We start from the raw sequence: 19,401 nt of genomic DNA on the forward strand, positions 1-19,401 counted from the left end.
ATAGCAGATACTGCATTTGCTTCAAAACTGAATTTTGTCATAACATTTACAAGATAAGCTATTCTCTGTATTATTAAAACTCTTTGCCAGATATATATTGGTGAGCCTACTCTGCAGTAATTCTTTGAGGCATCCAGCATACCAGAAAGATATGTTTAAGACACAGCTTCTGTATATTCTAATTTCTGTGTGTATATTTGACTGCAAATTATGCCCGCTCTGTTTTTTTTTTTTCCCTCATTTCAATGTTATCACTGACAATTTTTTGGGAGGCATTGCTGCCTTTGAAGTTTATAAGGATCACGCCTGAAGCAATCATCATGCATTGTGTGTGCACATGTTAACTTGTTCATTCAAACTGTTCTTACCCTTAAGCATGTAAATTCTTCTGTTAGGTTAGAATTAAACAACATCATTCAAGAGTTACCTAGATCAAATAGGTAACTACATTACTACCTGTCTGGGAGTGATTGTCCAGAATAGTACTTTTATGATTTTCAAAAAGTTTTAAGTTACGAAACTTAAATCTACTTGCACTACTCATGTTGAACAGAGCATTGACAACTGTAAGGGAAGTATTTTTACTTAATTGTTTAAAATTTAGGCTCACTTTGTAAACAATAAATACATTGACAATAGAATAATAAATATTTAGTAATAACACAAGTAGAATCAGGCAGATGTTTGCAATACAGTAGTTTCATGTTTACATATTTGTGAACTAGCATCCCAGTGAATAAGGAAGCATTTCATCCTCTTATGCAATAAGCATTCTTTGAAATGATCTCAAAATTTATTGCACCAAATTCACTAATCTTAATTTGTAACCAGGACTCTACTCCTTCCATTGTAATATAAAGGGACAGAGGATCTGCCTGAAATTTATTCTAGAGATTAATTCCTTTTTAGGAGGTCTGCTGGATGACGCAAAGTTGCTGCAGTAGTTGTAGCAATTCTGTTATCAGTTTGCACAGAAGTCTCTTCGATTTCCAACAAGCAAAAGATGAAAGATAACTGGAACATTCAGTGACTTTTTTTTTGTTTATTTGCTTTTTACAGTTATTTTATGCATTCCAAGATGACCGTTACCTTTACATGGTGATGGAATACATGCCTGGTGGGGACCTTGTGAATTTAATGAGCAACTATGATGTTCCGGAGAAATGGGCAAGATTTTATACTGCTGAAGTTGTACTTGCATTAGATGCAATTCACTCAATGGGTTTTATACACAGGTGAAAAAGAAAAAAGTGTCACATAGTGGTGTTTTATTCCTGGTGCTGCCAGAATTACTTCAGTAATTGTTTAGGCAGTTTTAAAATTTATGATGTTACTACTTCATTATTATTTCATAATTATTCTGTCTTTACAACTTCAAAGATTCTTGCCATCAGAAACTATAAGTTTGAGGTGATACAGTCAAAGTAAAGGTTTTCAGCAGGCTGATGTTCCTCAGTTTAGGGAGGAATAAAATTGTCCCACTTTACCAAGAGATACAAGAACTAAAGTGGTATGAACATGTTGGCCCTAAAATGGTTCTTTTCTTTTGATTAGAAAAAGCTGTTTTGGGAATTTGATAGCAGTAGTATCCACTGTTAGGAATTATTAACTCTCTGCTCTGCATTTGAAGCCTCAGCTGGCATCAAAGACCTATTAAACAAGAATCTGTGAACAATGTGAGGAAAATCTCCCAGCTACATGTTTTCTTGTAAGGGGCAAAATGGAAAATCGAGGTGCAGAGCGAAGGGACTTGGCTTAGTTTCATATTATGTACTTGCCCTAAAGTGAAATGTAGGCACTTCTCAGATAGGTTGAGAAGTTTTCTTTTTGATATTTTAACTTTTATCTGTTGTTAACTTTCAATTGTATTAACTAGGAGCAGAAGAATATTTTTTTCAACAGAAAATACAGGAAGAGTTTGAGGAAGACATAGTATATAAATTCTGAATTTGTAATTTGTCCAGAAGATCAGTGTTAACATGTAAGCTTTTGCAAAAAAGCAAAAGCAAAGCAAAACAAAATACTAATCCATTGCTTGAGTAGGATCTAGAGCATCTTTAATTATGTAGCTGTGCTACATCTAGTGGATGAATTATCTGGCTGAACGAACCATTTGTACGTGTGTATTGCAAGCTTTAGAAAGCAGGCATTAGAAGTTGCCAGCAGCGAGTTTTTTTCCCTAAAAATTCAGATTATTTTGACACCAGCAGATTTTTGGAATTTGTTTTCCACTGGAGTTAGTCTGTTCAAATCTGAGGAATGAAAAGAAACTGATGAAAATGTAGGCCCACTGCTAAATGGATCAGGGACCTAGTGACAAAAGACATGGAAACAGCTGAGGCTGCCGCCTTTGCCTCAGCCTTCGTTGATAAAGTCTGCTTTCAGGCCTCTCAGGTCACTGTGCCTAGTGGCAGAGCTTGGGAGAATGAAGCATTACTGAGGCAGAGGAAGACCAAGCTGAGTCCCAGTTATGCTAACTGTCCAAGGCACCAAGTGGGATGTACCAAGGGTCGTAAGGGAGCTGGCCAGTATCCTAATGATACTGCTCTCTGTCACCTTTGAAAGGTTGCGGCAATTGGGAGATTCCTGATGACTGGAAAGAAGCAAATGGCACACCCATCTTGCCCTGAGAAGGGCAAGGAGGGGAGGACCAGGGGAACTGCAGGACAATCAGCGTAAGAGCAGTCTTTGGGAATCTTACGGAGTAAATTCTCAGGAAACCCATTTCCAAGCACGTGGATGGGAAGGTGATTGGGAACAGCCTGCATGGCTTTACCAAGGGTAAAGCATGCATTACCAACCCAATTGTCTTCTGTGATGAGATGATGGGCTCCACTGATGAGGGGAGAGCAGCATGTGTTGTTTGTCTTGACTTCAGCAAGGTTTTTGATATAGCCAGATTGAAAAGATACAGTTTGAATAAGTAGAACAAAGGGTTGTGCTCAGTAGTACAATGTCCAGTGGTTGATACTGGGGTCAGCACTATGTTTTCATTCACTACATGAACAGTGTTCAGGTAAGACAGAAAGCATCATTCATCAGCTGCCCAGCAGGACTTTACAGAAAAGGTGGAGTCAGACTTGAAGTTCATACCGAAAAGATGAAAGGCAATGGACAAGTTGCAGCAAGGGAATATCTAGCTCTTCATTAGGAAATATTTTTTCACTGTGAGGGTGGTCAAACAGTGTAAGAGAGTCTTAGAGAGGTGGTGGAATCTCAGTCCTTGAAAAAAATTCAAAACTTGACTGGAATTGACCCTGAGGAACCTATGTAACTTTGAAGTTGAATCTAACTTTGTTAGCTGTACTTTGATCAGGCAATTGAACTAGGTGTCTTACAAAAATACCTCCCAACCAAAATTATTCTGTGAGTATACTGATACATTTCCACTGCACTTCATTTCACAGTTACCGCCAGAGTTCTCCTTTGAGGTCCCAGAAATAGGCTTTCTTCTGAAATTCATGTTATGTTTTCTTGATAATTGCTTTCTACTATTATTCTGCTTCAGTATATTTAATAACATTAGATGTGCTGGACTTTACCAATTACTTTATAAAAACTTATTTTCTATAACGGAAGTACTTTGTGGAAAAGGGCATAAGGCAATACTCCTTTTGAGCCACGGAAAAATATTTATGCACTTTAATATAATTCTGAAAATGACATCCATTTGTTCCCTTAAAATAGAAGTTGTACAGAGAAGAAGCTATGTTTTCAAGGTTTGTTTGAGATAGCTAACTCAGAACCATAATGGATTTTTTTCTGTAGCTGGATCCTAGCAGAGAGGGTACTTCAACCAGTGAGTGTTTTTTAGGAACTTCAGCTTCAACATTAATGTCCAGATTTGTTAAATTTGGTGACTTAAGACTGTATTCCCACATTCATTATGATTTTTTTAAATGTTGTAGTTCAGCAGCCCATGATACATGAGAAAGCAGAAAAAAATGGAGGAAATAGTGGTGCTTTCATGTTGGTGTTTTTCCTTGCAATGTTGCATCTGAAAAATAGTTGGCTGTTACTGTTTTCGTAAGTTAAATTGATTTATTTACTTTTAAACAAATACATTTTTCTCCTTTCAGAGATGTGAAGCCTGATAATATGCTGCTAGATAAAGCTGGTCATTTAAAACTAGCAGATTTTGGTACTTGTATGAAGATGAACAAGGTAAACATGTTTTTAATTTCGCTTTTCTATTTGTGAAAGGAAAACATACTTGAAAGTGAAAAGAAAATATACTGAAAACTTTAGCTAGATGAGAAAAGTCGAAAGTTCCACTCTGTTCCTATTACTATTCTTTATGCATCCTATTCAATGACAATGTAGAATGCAGAAATGGTTCTTGAAGTAGGGACTGTATCAACTTCTGTTCTGTTTCCTAGAGGAACTTTTTGAAGTCAAATCTTTGATTGTCTCTAGATCCTCTGGATTATTTAAGTCTTCGGTTATCAAAAGTGAATGCGAAAAAGTGAGATTATTTTTCCGTAGTGTGTCAGTAATGAAAGAATCAAAACTGATGTACAAGTTGCTGAATCCTAATTGTACTTATTAGCCATATGCTGACATAGCAAAAGGGCAAATCTGAAGGCAACAGGTTAAAGAAAGTCATAGAATTATATATTTTCTAAAATATATCCTGAGGTCACTAAAAAAAATTAATTTACAACAGTATTTCACATACTGTGAAGCACTGTTGTTCCCTACACAAAACTCTGATCAGTTTGTGTCAGCCTGCACATATATATGAGGAAAACGATCTGAAATACATGGTTCTTTATAGTAGAGTCTGTGTAATATGTACATTGTGTTCTCAACATATTCCAGGAGCTTTGAATAAATCACTGTATTCAGCTGCTTTGTCAAAAATAAAAGGCACCAATGAAAATCAAGTGCAGGTTATGTGTACAAATTCAAGGAGTTGCCTCAAGTCACAAACAGTCCACTTCAGTGGAATAGCTGACACAAAATTTGGCTTTGTTTTGACTTAATACAGATTTATCCTTGACTGACTGTATTCTTAACAATGAGGAATTTTGAAATATAGAAAAACATTGTCCTAGTGTTTAAGCTGCAAGTGCTAAAAAATAATGGAAAAAATATTACGAAACTTTGCTGTATATTAGCATTACAGAAGTAAACTTGTGTCAACAACACATTAGATTTTGTGCTGTTCTAAACAAAGCTAGCTGAGTAGTCTTCAGCCTACTGTTGGATTCCTCTAGTTGTTTGAAAGAGAAAGGTTACTCTGTGGGAGAGAAACTGTTCAGCATAGGAGCTTAATTTAGGTACATTCTGGATTTGCCGCATATACAACACTGGATTTATATTTGTTATATTTACTTAGTTTTATATTTTTATGCAAGTTTTCTACTGATCTATTTCTAGGAATGGCATAGGATTATTTCAGAAGTGCCTGAGTGGCACTGGTAAAGGGGTGCGTGGTTGTAGCTTCAGCATTCTAGATGCCAGCTCTGGTGTGACTGATCTCTGTTCTGCCAGCCCTTTCTCAGGGGTGTGAGGAATGCCAAACGTTCTTCTCACCTGTTACCTGTTTTGAAGTCTGTGTACTTAGAGTTTCAAGGCCCTGTCTACCTTTAGTCTTCCTGGCATTAAGTATATTGCGTCGGAGGTGAAAAGCTTGCACTTCAGCTGATCCTGTCAGCAAAATCCCTGGTGTTGACCCATTTATGCTAACAGAGGAGCTTTCCCTGTTTACGGTACATCCTGTCAGTATATGACACATTTATACTGGCATGAGCAGGAGAGGCTATGCAGTGTTTACAGGGCCTAGATGCAATTCTGATTACTTCTTGGATATTAACTGAGGTTTTTAAAGTGACTTTCACTGTGGTTGACAAATCTGGTGCTTTGTTCTGGATTTAGTACCTTAGAATTTAAAAATGTTAAAATACCCATTCAAAAAAGAACATTTGTTGGTGAAAGTTGATGTTGATCTATTGATGTTGCTTTGGCTGCATAAACTCTTGGAAATGGCTTGCAATTTTGGATCTTATATTTGGGCCTGGCTGTTTTCCTCTTCTTTGTAGGAAGGTATGGTACGATGTGATACGGCTGTGGGAACACCAGACTATATCTCTCCTGAAGTATTGAAGTCCCAGGGTGGTGATGGTTACTATGGGCGAGAATGTGACTGGTGGTCAGTTGGAGTCTTTTTGTATGAGATGCTTGTAGGTGAGTAGTAGGATAATCGGAATTGACTATACTACTTAACTAGACTCCACGTTAAAATCACTGTTGTTTTTAACTGTTTAATTTATTATTCTTCTGACATAAGCTGTGGTTTACTGATCATGGTATTTACAGAGTATGTTTTAGAAATATTCTGGCACAGTTCTCAAACATTTGTTCTTGCCTCTTGTTCAGTTAGTTGCTTCCATTGTTGCATGTATAGTTCAAATGTAATAAATCAAATCTACAATACTTTTGATCTGCTTTTTAATTTTTGCATTGCTTTTTCAGGTGATACACCTTTTTATGCAGATTCTTTGGTTGGAACATACAGTAAGATTATGAACCATAAGAACTCCCTTACTTTCCCTGATGACAATGAGATTTCTAAAGAGGCAAAAAACCTTATTTGTGCCTTTTTAACTGATAGGTAAGGTTTAAACTTTACTCAAAATGAAAGTAAGCCTTCATTCAGAGAATTTCTTCTCATGTTGAAAAAACATATATATATATATATTTGTTTTGTGTGGGCTTCTAAACTGCTTGACAGAATAGCGTGTTTGGGAGAGGAGTCACCAATGGTTGCTGCTGCTCTTTATGGTAGTAGCATGTATACTGGTGGAAGTGCTGCTACTATGGGTACGTCTACCTTATAAATTCAGTTCGAATATGAAGTGTTACTCCTTAGTAACAGCTACTGTTACCTTGGTCTGTGTTGCATAGTGTTGAGGGGCATGCAAAACGGATTCCTTTTGGATGAAGCTAAAGCAAAAGGTGCATTTCAGGAGTGCCCTTAGCTCTTAGTGGGCGTTCAGGATCAGGGTGGAGTCAGCCCAGAGGAAGCCCATGTGAAATGTGGGTGTTAGGTCTGTTTCGCTTTGTGAGTACACTCCTGTTGCACCCCCGCTACTTATTAATACAAGCATAACCTTTGCTTGAGAACTGGTGCTACGGAGGAGGGGGGCTGCTGCATTTGCTGGACTGCATGGGATTCAAACAACAGGATGAACTCCTAGAAAAAGTGGAACCTAGCTGCTGCTTCGCAGCTGCCTAGCCAGTCCATGATGGTGGAAACAGTAGTAGCAGGACTTCTTATCGACCAGACTTAAAACCAGACTGTGTTCTGAAATGTAGCTGCTCTGCTCCTGTAGATATCTTCATATGAAAACTTTGAGATATGTCTATTTCTTAGCTTAGTTTGAGAGGTAATTTTTGTCTTTGTTGTTAGATTATGCCTTAGAATGAGTCTTTCCTTCAGAATAATTTATGTAATCTTCCATGCTTAACCAAAACACTCTTTAACAGGGAGGTAAGGCTAGGACGAAATGGCGTAGAAGAAATTAAACGGCACCTTTTCTTCAAAAATGATCAATGGGCTTGGGAAACTCTCAGGGACAGTAAGTATAATGCTTTTCTCAGAGACAGTGATCTGGCTTACTTACATATTGTGTTAGCAAAAGGACTGCCATATTTCTTTTTAGTGGAATTTAAAGTTTTATTTACCTCTGTAAAGGAAAGAGATTTCTTAGACACCAAAGAGAAATTCCCCCCCAAAATTCTTGATTGTGTTACTTGAATAATACAATGATCATTATCATACTATTGTGCTTTTTTTCTAGCTGTAGCACCAGTTGTGCCTGACTTAAGTAGTGACATTGACACTAGTAATTTTGATGATCTGGAAGAAGACAAAGGAGAGGAAGAAACATTTCCCATACCAAAAGCATTTGTGGGCAACCAACTTCCTTTTGTAGGATTTACGTACTACAGCAACCGTCGGTACGTATGCAGAAAGCAAGCTAATGGCGTATTCTTTTGTCAACACTGTTTCTGACTCTTACCAACCAGTATTTAGATATAAGCCTTTTCAGATTCATATTAACAATTCAGAATCCTAATAAATGATACTGTCTTGACACTTCGATAATGATAACCAGTATTGCTAGTCATCAATACCTTAAAATATCACACTGAATTTGTGAATGTCTTATTCTGCATTAAGAATATTATATAGTGGTGCTGCAGAAGCTAAGCAAGAAAAATTCACTGTTGTTGCTACTAGGCAGAGCTGCCTGCAGAGCACTGAATTATATGTATAGAGTCATGAATCACAGATGTGAATGTCACTTTGTTTTACTGCAAATTACTATTCCTGAGCTGTATATGAAGATTCCATACTTTACATCAGTGTTTTAGCATGTGGTAAATTAAACCCTGGCTTACTAGAAATGAAATATTTTCTACTTGCCTGTCATCTGCTTCATAATTTTTCTTTTTTTTTTTTCCCCAAAGTGTGCACCCACTGCAGAGTGAGATTGTGATGCCTTACCATTTTCACTGTTGCTTAGGAGACTTTAAATTACGTCGATTAAAATTATATTAATTCATACTTTCAACAGTCATTATTATTGTAGGCACTAAGAATAGCTATTTCTACATTCAAAAATCTCGATAACTTTTTCTTACTTTGAAAGCTGCTTTTAATTACAGTGGGTGTCAGGCTTAAAATGGGCTAAAACTTCTTGTAGACCATGTCAGATAGAGACTATTAGTTTCAATGGCATTTCTAGATAGGAAAGCCTTAAAGGAGATAAATCTGTTTTTCATCGTTAGATAGAAGAGGAACCACTTTTCCAAGCCTGTGGTGAAATTCTTTCCATCTCTGCAACGAGTTGAATTTGTTGTTGCTTTGTGCATAGTAAGGCGTTAGAAGGACTTGCAAGCTTTGCTTACAGTTTGTGTGAGTTCAGCAGTTCAGGAATTTCACCTACTGTTCTGATTTTAGTCTATAATTTAAAAAGTCTTAATTTTTGCCTTGCAGGAAGATTTTGGAATATGTTATCAAGAAGGTGAAGTAGCATACAGAAGCTTGTTAATAACAACAAAATTTCTTCTCTCCCCCTATTCCTTCTTGGGGGACAGTGTCAGGAATTTAGAGAACTAACTGGCTGTGTTTTGCTGTCATTGAAGAACTCTGCTACTAAATACTATCGTAACTTTGTAGGCTTACTAGAACTAAAATGCTGTCCTAGAATTGAATTTTGTCCCATAATACTCTGCTGGTGTGATAGTCTTGAAAAGTCTGAAGCAACCATTCGTACTTGCTAAACTTGTAATCCTAATTTTTATTCCCTTTTTGTATTGAAAATAGTTCAAACGTTTAAAAAATTGCATATTTAGAAAAAAGTTGCACATTTATCTCCACCTTCCTTCGATTTCATCTTATTCATGTACGCTGGAGAGTTTAAAGAAACGGAAATCTAGGAAAATGATGTGACTTATGTCCTTAAAGGAAGTAGTACAATCTTTCAGTATAGAATACTTTCTACAGCTGTAATCTCATTGATTGTAAACTAGGAAATATGGTTGTTTATTATTGAACTTCACCTGTAACACAGGTTTTGGAATACTAGCTGAGAACACTTTGCAGCCCTATCTGGCTTGTGTGTTCTGTTCTGGATTCTGATGGAGGTGGTGCTGTGCATATCACATTCTCAACAGCCCTGGTGTGCAAAATATGGTGGCTTCTTGTACTCAAGACAGCAAGCCCCTTTCTGTAGGGAACTGTTCCATTTCCATTTTGTAATTTGATTGTCTGAAAGCAGTCTTGATGTTTAATTTGACCTTGGCTTTGGAGACGTCTTTGATTTTTACCCTTCTGGATCTTTTGGAGAGGTTTTTGTATGTGTGAAAATATGCGTGTGAAACAAAAAGATCTGTCCATCTTCCTCAGTTCATGTGTTGGAGAGTTTTTCCTCACATAATCTGAAGCAGTTAGAGATGCTTTATGTCTCTCTAGATCAGTTTTCAGGCCAAGAATATCACATAAAATACCAAAGAAATTTGAAGATAGCAATTTGTATTTATTTACCTGACTTCAGAATCATGACAAATAGAAATTTATGGTATTTTTAGGAAACACTTACGTAAAATAAGAACACTGGCTTCAGGGCAAGCTTTTTGTGTGTGGAACTCTTAGTAACTTTGTTGGAAGTTACACAATCTCTGCAGAGTTCGCTTCATTGCTGCTACTTGCTGCATAAGTGCCTGAGTAAATATTTATGGGATGGAAGCCAATGAGAGTGTTGTAACCATGGAAAGCAAAGATTTTTTTAATGGTTATTAAAAAAAAGAAAAGTGGTTGAATTAGTATTTGGCAGAAATCCTTTTTTCTGGAGGTCTTCTACTGCAGTTTTCTGCTTTACCCTTTGCAATAAATTATGTAAGGTTTTCAATTAAATGTGCTTAAATCTTAGAGTATAATAAATACAGAAACGAAAAAATCTGATTATGTTGTTATTTGTTTATCTACATTTTGGAGAAAAAATCTGGGGGTTATGTTTTAGGATGATTGTATTCTGTTTTTTCATAACCTTGCTTTTAAACAACTCTTAAAATAAAACTGTTTAAATGTTGTTACAGGTATTTAGCTGTCTCTGCAGAAAATTCCAATGATAACAGAACAGGCTCCAGTGTGGATAAAAGTGTGGTATGTCTTACTGATTTTCAGCTTTGTTGGATCCTAGCAAAGAATCTATTGCATATATGGGAATAAACTGTTTGAGTTCTAAATGTCTCAAATTATTTTAGTGCTTGGAGGATGGGAAATCAACGCCTAAATTCTAAGTGTTTAGTATGGCCTGCCTATTAAAGTTATTGGAAGAGCAGAATTTCAGTTCTTCATATAACATTGGTTTTCCTGAATTGGGATAAAATAGCTGAAACTGCATACTCTTTTTGTGGAACTGGATTCACAGTTTTTATCTTTAGAAATATCAAAGTGTTTGTGCAGTATTTTTAGAGTGCCTTATCGATCCCAGGTGTACGCTGGCTTTGTGGCAATCATGGAGTCTGGACGTGAGTGTGGCGGGAAGCTTGGGCTTTCCAGCAACCTGCCAGTTTAATTCTGGAGCTGGACTTCCTGTGAACTAAGAGGGAGGTGGCAGATAGTGTACCACACGTGGATATTCTCCTCCTTCCCAAGGGAGCCCCACAAGCTATTGGGAATTGGGGCACTGAGGATCTGCATTTATAGAGTAGTTCACCTGGCAAGAATGTTCAGGAATTTTTTCTGGAAGGAAGTTACTGCTTCCCAAGCTTCTTGGCAGTCAGGTTTCCAGGAAGGTACGCTGAGGTGTTGGAAACAAAGCCTGCTTGGATTCTGTGTAAGTTCTGGTGTAAGTCAAGCTATTCCCTTAGAATGATCTGATATTTTACAAATTACACTCTCTCCAGAAGAAAAAACTGTCAAAAAAATGGTGATTAACTCTAAAAGAAATCTTCTTGGCTTTGACTATGATTTACTTTGTTAGTATTTTGTTTTGTTTTTCCATGTAAAGTAGAAGAGAAGCAGATGTCGATGCATGTTGCCCTTTCTCTTAAACTTGCAATATAAAGGTTTTAATGATATATGGTATTACCCAGAGAAAATTTGTAAAGGGCAGGGGAACTGATTATGTACTTTATTGGGTAACTGAATTTATTAAGCATTGAAGTGACTTGATGTCTTTATGTATGTTGATGTGTTCCATAAATTTTGTTTCCTCATAAGCATTTGGCTGTTGATATGGTAAAATTAAAAACAGAGCCAGACTTTCAAATATTTGCAGATACTTAAAGCTGTGTGCTGGCCTTTGGTTGACTTTGAAGAGAGTTATGAATGAACTTGGCATAGTTAGTGGGATACAGGCACCTGCATGTAGTTAAAGATCCCTCAAGAGTCCTGTCCGTATTGTCAGGTGTATTTGAATGTCTTGTGATTTTAACAGTTCTGGGATGTGAAGCTCTGGAAGGATATGAGTGGTATAGAGAGGTTTAAATAAATGTTAAGTCTTTACTACAAGGTATTTTTACCCCACAGTTCTTTCTCAGCTGTTTTTCTTTCATTTCATGCTGCAATGAAAACGGTAATGTTGACACATGGTTAGCAAATTAATTAGTTCTGGAAATGTAACACAAGATGTAACCTTGTCTATCTGCATGTTGGCATGGTACTGAGTGTCTTCTGAGTGACAGAAATTTCCAAGAAATTCATTGAGGTTTGCACGTGTGTAAAACTTCACAGAATTAGGCCATGAAGTTGGAGTAGAATGGAATTCAGTGTCCTTTAACTGAATTTCAAACCTCTTTGAATATCTGATTATTTACTTTGCTTTAGTGCTACCATAACCACCTGTAAACAGTTCAGATATTAAGAAAGAGGAGATGAACAGATTCTTTTGCACTGGGTCTTTGGTTTTCTTCATGGTTCAGGGTGCAGAACCAGATGCACTATGCCATGGTGATAAAAAAAAAGTGTATGGCAATTCCAGAGAGAATTTTCTTGGCTTCTCTGCTGTAGGCAGGCTTTTCCATATTCCTTTCCGCCCCCGCCTCCTACTCAAAATGGAAACTGAGAACAAACTAAACATGAAGGAATGCTTTTATACTGAGTTAATTGTAACTCAGGATTTTCTTAAGGTATTATTTAGTCTATTGATATCAGATTGTGCAGAACTTCTCTGGAAGCCTGCTGTCTCGTACTAATGTAATTAGACATTGTAATTAGCAAGCTTAGATAGGCCCCTTGGGGTACAGCACTATAAAGCATCCAGAGACAGAAAGAAGCAAAGGAGGCAGTAAAGGTCCAAACTAGTAGAAGTCAATACGGAAATGCCTCGGTTGCCAGATGTCTTTTTGGACCTGTTCCTCATCCATCCCATTTAGTTCTTTCATGCAACCTGTCTGGAAGGGCTATAAAATGAGTTACCAAGAAATGGAAGAGCAATTATGTTGAAACTTCCTTATCCTTTATTTTTGTGCATTAGCTGTGGTCCCTTTTTACTAAAGTGAGAGCTAGCCTTTAAGTAGTCTTGCTTCTTGATTTCTCCGTGGTTCATACCAAGGAGATAAATGTGTTGTGTACTGGTCCTCCTTCCTTTTTCCTCAAAGTTTAGATTTAGAGGCCATTTCTGTGGTTTTTGACTACAACCATTGTTTCATCCATATGGTGTTATGTTGTATATCATATCAGTAATTGGTTTTCCAGAGCTGTTCTGTAAGTGCTGAGAAGTCTATTTCTTCCAGTATTTCCTTGCTGTCTCAAGGCTTTGTGGTAGGTAGTGGTAAATATACAGAATAGAGTGGTGAATATATAAAATATGTAGTTTCTGCTTAGTACCCAGTCTCCATGTCTCTGTTCTTCCTCTGAAAACTTCAGAGCAGCTTAAGAACATGGAAGAAAGAGAAAGGAGGAAATGAGAAAGGATCTCCAGTTCTTGAGAGCACCCGAGTGCTCCATGCTTTATTTCCTACTACAATGGGAAGGAGAACAGATTGAAAGTAGGAAGTAAGAAAAACGCCTGCCTGGAAGTAGGCAAAAATAATCTTACCTATAACTTTCTCATTTAATATGGACAAAGCATGCTATAATAGTCTCCAAACTGAAATCTTAGTTTAGGACTGTACAGAGGGCAGTCCTTATTGAGAACACTCACTGTTACTATCAAGAAAGAATGGAGAGAAGCGTAATTTGTCTCCTTTTCATGATTCAGCGAGCAGTTCTAGTTTCTCTGAGTATATTTTGTGGGAGAAGGAAGAAAGGAGGAGGCAGATGTAGGAGGAACTGTTCTGTTGCTCCTTTTTCTGGCATGATTGTGCAAAAGGAGTCAGGCAATTGTCAGTTTTTGAAGTTAGAACAAGGAACAAGAAAGCAAAGGGTCGGAACCACTTGAATATGTTGCTTTGAAGAGAGTCTAGGTTAGGACTGTAATTCTTCTCTATGCAGTTCCAAGAGTGTTGAGGGAAATGTGGGAAAGCTAAATAAGGCTGAAATCCTGACAAGATCAGCGAAAAGGTTTAAAAGAGTGAATCAGCGTGGGCTTGGCTTAATGAGCTTCCTCAAAGTTGACACCATCTTGTTAATTGAGGATTTTGCTGATATTGGAGTGGGATTATTGTGCCCAGAGATGCAGTAGAAAGTAGGTATTTTGAGACTACATGAAAAGAATGGATTTCTGAATTTATCTTGCTGGCAAACAGTACATGATGTACAGTAATGTTCTGCATTAACATCTGAAGTTTGTTACTATTTTCAAACCCTGGTACAGTGATAGCTGTAAAAATTATCTCTGACTAAATAGATGTTAAGAGCATTTTCTCCCCATTGCTAATAACTGACAGGCCTGGTTCTGCTTCCTAAACTTGCTGAGAGCTTGAAGATGCGTTGCAAAATACATGTGATGGTTCATGCTAGAAAAAGAACTTTTGAGACTAACTAAAATGCTTTCTTATATCTTTGCAGTAATATCTTTAGTCTGATTCTGAAGATACTTAAAACAAGGAGGATTTGACTTAGTTTAGCCCCGTGAATTTTGACAAAACTATTCAGAACCCTAAAATTTTATGTGCGTTCAAATGATAAAACTGCATAATATTAAAGTTGTTTCTTGTAATTAACTTTTTTAGTATTGGGGGGGGGTGTGGGATCACATTTTAGTAAGGTAAAAATCTAGTATTTGGATAGAAGCAAGTAAGCTGTGATACAACATAAGCAGCACTGAATATTCTGAAATACTTTTTGAAGTTTTTAAATTTAATGCATGTTCTTTCATGTATAAATATATATTTAAAGCTGGAAAATATGCAGAAGATGATCTATGAGTTGGAAGAACAACTACATAATGAAATGCAGTTGAAAGACGAAATGGAGCAAAAGTGCAGGTGAGACTTTGAACTTTAATTGTTTACATAATTTAAATACATCTAACACTTCAGTTCTGCGTTACTGCTTTAGGGATTACCAGAATAACACTAAGAATGGCACTGTAGTTCTCCAAGGGAGTTCCAATCACAGGTTTAAGTCATTCTAAACCAATATTTAAATTATTTTCTTTAATACAGTATGAAGAAAATGTTTTGTTTTCATTGCACTCATGTAACACTTACTCTTTCTGAACACTTGAATGTTTGAGTTTATCCGATATCTCTAAATTCAGATGTTTTATTGGACTGAGGTTCACGATGATCATGCTGATTTTTTTAAAAACGTAAAGTACTGTATATACAGCATATATTGGATTATTAAAATTAACTGTCTGGTTTCTAAATACCTGGTACTTGTTGGAAAACCACATCCCTTTTTTTTTCCTGTGACTGATAGATAAGACAACTATTTGCTTTCTAAAGTCTTGTTTCTGCCATGTTGAAGAAGTAGCTACGTGAGAATTTGCCTATTTCTTGCAGCTACACTTATGAACAAACAGTTGGGATTCTTCTTTTCTGATAATCAGAAATTTTTACTCGGATTCATGCAAACCAAATTCCCTTTCAGTTAGCTTTTCCTTTTGAAGTTTTGTCCTGAAGGCCTAAATAAAGCCAGGAGACAACACTAGGTATAGGATATAGGAAGAATTTAGGCTTGTGAATTAGGACCATAGTGTGTAGTTGTACAAGCTACTTATGTGGGAACTGGTAGCCAAAATGGTCTGGTGGGAATTTAGACTGTGTGACACTGTTGCTTACTTAAACACAGCTTCACTGTTCACATGTCCCAATTCCTTTCCACAAGCAGGACATACATTGCTTGAAAAATATTCAATAACTGTCTTCCTGCAGTACTATTGCAGTTGTCAGAGCACAACAGTGTGTCTTCTGATACACCGTACTGTTTACTGCAGAGTTAGTATATAAGAAATATTGCTGTAACTGCTCCTGATTGTACCTGCCAGGTAACATTGTCAGGGTTCTTTTTGTTATCTCTTTGAAGAGGGATAGCTAGCTACAAAAATGCAATGGGTGTGTCAATGTTATTGCCAGTTAACTGAGGTTTTACTATGCACTTAACCTCACTCTCTCTATAGTACTATGTTCTAATGCATTGCTTCAACAGAGAGACTTTTAAATAATATTATTCAAATATCTTTATCCATAGTAGAGAGCTGTCTACTGTTGAATTAATGAGCCATTTTAGATATTTGGAAAGTTCACGACTGGAGGAAGTTTTCGCAGTTCACCAGGGTATTCTAATTTTAATTATAGCCTGTTGTGTACATACACTGTTTTTACATTTGCAGATTAAGGGAGAAAATGTGGCACCTAAAGTTTTGCATATATAATTTGCAGCAAAGTTGATAAATACTTAATAATGTATTTTACAGATTATTGCCAGTGATTGATTGTTTTCTTCAATTTCAAATGTTTATTAGAAAATAGCATTAGCCAAAATGTAAATGTTCACTTTAATAACGATCCCAAATTATGTCACTAGAAAAACACTATGTATAATGTATCCTTCTCAAATATTACTTAAATGATTTTCTTTTATTTTTAGATCTTCAAACATAAAGCTAGACAAGATCATGAAAGAACTGGATGAAGAGGTAATTTTTTTTCTCACTGAAGCCTTCTTAGTTGGGTAAAGAATGTGGATAGTACTTTCATGATTTAAGATACTTCTTCTGTGATTAAAAAAATTGTTCTGAGTTTAAATTTGAGACCAAACCATCACATTTCAATATGTAGCATTTGGAGATACATTTTTATTTGTACACATTTTCAAAAACTTTTTCATTCTGCGAGTCACGCTGAATTCTTTTTCCTCTGCTAAATGTTTTGCTTAGTCTTGTTCATTGCAATTTCACTGGAGTTTATCAAAATCAGTTACTCTAAAAATGAATGCACAGATGATTTTCTGTTGAGTCCTCATGTTGTCTCTTAATAATAATTTTAATAGCTACTTACATATAATCATGTTAACGATAACTTTTCTAGTAATTTCATAAATTTGTCACGTAGAAGTTAAAAAAGCCATCTTTTCTGGAAACCTTTTCAAGGAAGCCAGAAACTCACTCATTGGAAACGATGCATCAGTTTCCTTGATTAATTTCTTGCAGAGATACTGATTTAGGGATCATTCCTTAAAATGTAAATAGAAAATACCAATGCTTTTAATTTTAGGGAAATCAAAGAAAGAACTTGGAATCAACAATATCTCAGATTGAGAAGGAAAAGATGGTATTGCAACATAAGATAAATGACTACCAAAGAAAAATTGAACAAGAGAATGAAAAAAGACGGAATGTGGAAAATGAAGGTATGCCATGTTGTCCAAACATTGATACTGATGAGGTGCATGATGTGTTTTGGGGAATAATTTACTACCTTAGCATCTTGAGTACTATGCAACTTTAAAGGGATCTTTTCAAATAATGAACACAAATTTTGAGTTTATTTTTATTTGAGTTTTAACGAGAACACAGTATTTTTGTCTTATTTTCAAATTCTGTTCTCTATAGTGTGCGTTGTTGTTCTGCAAGCACAGAATTTGACCTAAAAATGTATATAAGAAGTAAAAAGTCAACGAAAGACCTGTTATGTGCCAAGAATTTATTTGAGCATGTTTGTGTAAAAAACAAAAACAAAAAAACCCCCCACCAAACCCAAAACAAAACCCCAAGCAAAATCCTAAGGATTTTTTTACTCTGATGTATTAATGGTGTAATTTGTCTTTAGTGTCCACACTAAAGGATCAGATGGAAGACTTGAAAAAAATCAGCCAGCATTCACAAATTACAAATGAGAAGATAACACAATTACAAAAACAAGTATGTTGCTTCTGTTCATTTTCTTCATTATTTCTTAATTTGAGAAGCAATATTGAGCATTCAGATATAACAAAACTGGTCCCATTCATTTTTATATTTTAGAGTCTTGTCTGTTTTATTTTAACAGCTAGAAGAAGCAAATGATTTGCTGAGGACAGAATCGGATACAGCAGCAAGACTGAGAAAGGGTAACACAGAAATGAGCAAGTCATTAAGTCAGGTAGAATCACTGAATAGAGAACTGCAGGAAAGGTGCAGAGTTCTAGAAAGCACAAAACTGCAGGTGGAGAAAGATTATTACCAACTGCAAGCAGCTTTGGAGTCGGAACGAAGGGACAGAAGTCACGGATCTGAAATGATTGGAGAACTACAGGGTAATTCTTCTGTATTTATACTTTACCAAAAAAGTTGTGATAACCCTACATTATTAAATAAAGTACAGTTGCATAAAGGGAGGACAGCCAACCTGCAAAACTGAGTGTGACTTAACAGAACGATTTCTGAAGATTGGATCTTGCTTCCTGATCATGTCTGAGAGGCTCTTGGGAGGGAGAGTATCAAAATCAAAGAGTGGGAAACCACTAATTACAAGTCTGTGGGGCTGCCCTGACTAGAAAGTCTGAGTCCAGTGGTACAAAAATATGAAAAGCTGATACAGTGCTAGAGAAGACACAACACTCCAACTTACTGCCTTGGTGCAGTACCCAAGTTGACGTACCCCATGCTTTCTTTTCTTTTGTTTGTGGGGAAAGTTATTTTGTTGTTAAATTGCATTTGTTTTCATAAAAGAAAAACATTGTTTTACATGCTTTATGTTACTTAAAAGCAAGATGAAAAGCGTAGTAAGGGATGCAGATGTGGAATCCCTTTTTCAGGATGCTTGGAACTTTTTACCATTTGTACTTCTGATTCTTTATACTAGAAACTATTCAGATATGTTAGTTTGTGACTGTGCCTATGCTAATGGATCCTGCCTTTTAACTTGTCACTTTAAATCATCTGTCTGCAGCATTGAAAATCATTTTCCATGAGGCACAATCTTTTGTTGAGGACTTTTGGGTGGGTTTGGTTTTGGTTTTTTAAGGTAAACTTTGCTACCACAAAGAAAGAACTATCAAGAATCAAGTTGCCTGTTTACTGTGCTTCAAGTATAGTAAATCAATTTCAGTTGAATGATTGTGAAGTTCCTCTGAAATGACTGAGTATAGTTTGATCCAGTCTGTTGTTAATTGCAAGCAGGGGTGCAAATGGCATGAGAAGACTATTCTGTGCATTTCAAAATGTTTTTGACCACATTCAACTCAGCAGCCTGCGGGAAAAAGATCTTTTTCTGAAGGGTGTAGGGTTTTGAGGTGCTTTGCTGGTATATACCCAAATAGCTTTATGTAATTCAAATACTCATACAGCTGTTTCTAAAAGCACATTTAAAATGAATGAGAAAATTATAAGATTTAGGAAGACTTTCTGTTCTTCCATCTCATAGTTTCTTACATATTGCCAGGATGTCTCTTTATACTTAAAAATTAAGTGAAGCGGACTGTACTGTAGACAGATGTATTTGAATTGGTAGGTTTATTTTTGTATACTGTATTTAAGGTATTAAGTGTAATATAGAATAATCAAAAAAAATTTA

The 19,401-nt window shown here is 36.2% G+C and overlaps 1 protein-coding gene across 1 annotated transcript in view; it reads left to right on the top strand.

The window, feature by feature from the left end:
- Positions 1-18,204, top strand: part of LOC104078477 (rho-associated protein kinase 1-like) — a gene marked incomplete at its 3' end in the record, with an annotated part of 56,272 nt that extends 38,068 nt beyond the window's left edge. Inside the window, exons 5-16 of the mRNA XM_009580124.1 lie at positions 1,060-1,235; positions 4,080-4,164; positions 6,045-6,189; positions 6,478-6,616; positions 7,492-7,583; positions 7,806-7,965; positions 10,609-10,675; positions 14,798-14,886; positions 16,496-16,544; positions 17,122-17,257; positions 17,677-17,768; positions 17,896-18,204. Coding sequence (XP_009578419.1) covers positions 1,060-1,235; positions 4,080-4,164; positions 6,045-6,189; positions 6,478-6,616; positions 7,492-7,583; positions 7,806-7,965; positions 10,609-10,675; positions 14,798-14,886; positions 16,496-16,544; positions 17,122-17,257; positions 17,677-17,768; positions 17,896-18,204 — 1,539 coding nt within the window. The remainder of the gene's footprint in view (positions 1-1,059; positions 1,236-4,079; positions 4,165-6,044; positions 6,190-6,477; positions 6,617-7,491; positions 7,584-7,805; positions 7,966-10,608; positions 10,676-14,797; positions 14,887-16,495; positions 16,545-17,121; positions 17,258-17,676; positions 17,769-17,895) is intronic.
- Positions 18,205-19,401: the final 1,197 nt, after the last annotated feature.

This window comes from Fulmarus glacialis, unplaced genomic scaffold, assembly GCF_000690835.1.
Source record: "Fulmarus glacialis isolate BGI_N327 unplaced genomic scaffold, ASM69083v1 scaffold9296, whole genome shotgun sequence".
NCBI lineage: Eukaryota > Metazoa > Chordata > Aves > Procellariiformes > Procellariidae > Fulmarus > Fulmarus glacialis.